This window comes from Ceratina calcarata, unplaced genomic scaffold (assembly GCF_001652005.2).
Source record: "Ceratina calcarata isolate Rehan_Ccalc_2016 unplaced genomic scaffold, ASM165200v1 scaffold334.2, whole genome shotgun sequence".
NCBI classification, from domain to species: domain Eukaryota; kingdom Metazoa; phylum Arthropoda; class Insecta; order Hymenoptera; family Apidae; genus Ceratina; species Ceratina calcarata.
In genome coordinates, this window is record NW_017156169.1 from 1 (window position 1) to 1,928 (window position 1,928).

General features: G+C 42.6%; 1 protein-coding gene across 3 annotated transcripts in view; it reads left to right on the forward strand.

The window, feature by feature from the left end:
* The first annotated feature begins 80 nt into the window (after positions 1–80).
* Positions 81–1,928, forward strand: part of LOC113464327 (serrate RNA effector molecule homolog) — a 4,945-nt gene continuing 3,097 nt past the window's right edge. The window contains exons 1-5 of one of the 3 annotated variants that reach the window (XM_026813458.1): positions 81–277; positions 626–764; positions 871–1,140; positions 1,357–1,551; positions 1,894–1,928. In XM_026813458.1, the coding sequence (XP_026669259.1) occupies positions 643–764; positions 871–1,140; positions 1,357–1,551; position 1,894 (588 nt within the window). In that variant the 5' untranslated portion in view covers positions 81–277; positions 626–642 and the 3' untranslated portion in view covers positions 1,895–1,928. Of the gene's footprint in view, positions 278–625; positions 765–870; positions 1,141–1,356 lie in introns of all 3 variants that reach the window. The other 2 variants (XM_026813457.1, XM_026813456.1) reach the window with 2 other exon arrangements.

Consider the following 1,928-nt stretch of genomic DNA (forward strand, 5'->3'; position numbering starts at 1 on the left):
AGCACTTTCGAAGTGGTCTCACGAGAGAACAAAGGCATGAGCACTCTCAGTTTCTTTCTGCTCTCAGTTTCTCTCTGCTGATAGAACTTTTTTTATGCCACTAAGTGAACATCCCTAGATATTAGCGCATGGCCACGCATGACCTTGTAGACGCCATTGCTCGTAGCTTTTAAGTTGGTAATACAAGTACTCTGGTGACGCACAATAACGGGTGTCTGAAATTCTGTATAGCTCAATTTACCAATTTACTTCTGACTACGCGGCGTGTATATCGTTGGTGAGTTTTTCAATCTCCATTTTCCAACACGTTTTCATCCGCTTTGATGAAAATATATTTCCCGGTGTTGTTTATACACGAGAAAGGAACGAAACAATTCGGGCGGTATCTGATACTCGCGCGTTATTAGTGTTTAAACACTCGCGTATAACCGTCGAACCTGTTATAAATGCTTCTAAGTAACTTCCGCGTGTTTCTGTTTAAAAATGCTTGCGACTCACGTGTCGGTGACATACGAGTGTTCTGATTGACTACGTCACCTCCTGTCGATGTTGAGCCAATACCAGAAAATAGAGCATCTTTCAATTACTGAGGGTTAAAGTATTGTTTGCTTGACTGTCTATTTAGCGTTGAATCGTTTCGCGATGGGCGACTCTGACGACGAGTACGATAGAAAGAGAAGAGACAAATTTAGGGGAGAGAGGACAGAGTCTTATTCCAGAGAAGGCCGTCGAGATGACAGACGAAGGGACGATTGGGTCGACAGGTATATATTCAGTCTGTAATTTCACTGAAATCCCAATCCATGAATGAACTGCAATCGAATTGATCTAAATAGTCTGTCATAGTTTTAACTATAACGATTATTACAGAGAGTGGTCCAATAGACCCAGACAGCGTCCGGATTACAGGGAGTACCGTGGTGGTGGTGGTGGAGGACGTGACAGGTATAGCCCTGCCAGGTCCCAAGAGATGGCCCCTCCCATGAAAAGAATGAGAGCAGACTGGGAAGATCGACCTAGATACGGGCACGATTACTACAGCGGGGGTGGCGGCGGTGGTGCAACTTCCTGGGGTCCCGATCATTACCCGCCACCTCATCATGGAAATCATCACTATGGAAACCACGGCAACAGTAGCAGGTTCGTAGTTTTCATGTCATTTTCAAAACTGAGATGTTCGCTTTTTTTCTTCTCGCGAATTTGTTCTTGTCACGTAAACGGTCATGAGAAAGAGAGGTTGCGTCGTAACTATGCAAAAGAGGAGTCGTTTTACTCCAAGATTGTTGGCTAGATTAAGGTAACAGGCTAATTCTTCAAGTTCTTTTCTATAATTGTAAACTGTCGTTGTTGCTTCAGCCGAGAGGTAGCCGGTAATTTCAGCAATTCCAATGTCGAAACGCAACCGCCGATGATGTCTTTCAAAGCGTTTCTGGGAACGCAAGAAGATTCGATCACGGACGAAGAAGCTATTAAACTTTATAACGAGTATAAGTTGGAATTCAGGAGGCAACAGTTGAACGAATTCTTCGTTGCGCACAAGGACGAGGAATGGTATATTTCGTTTTTTTTTTTTTAGTATTCAGATATATCGCGAAGCTCAGTCGTACTTGAATGTGGATAAGAAAATAATTAATTTCTACAGTGGTCGATCGAAAAGTTATTTCACTTCAAACATCATTAGATTTCGACGTAATGAATCGTCTTTGACGCGTCACATTACCGCGATCATTCTATGAAAGGAGAGCCCACTGTAGGAAATAATCTTTTGATTCTAAAGAAGGCATCGAACCATCTGCTCGAGTATGTATGCGCACGATACGAGCGCATATATACGTCGAACAATGGGAGACTGTGAAAGGATGTAGTAGCTTTATAATTTTTGCTAAATTACAGACACAATTTAATCGGTAATCGCAAGCAATATGACC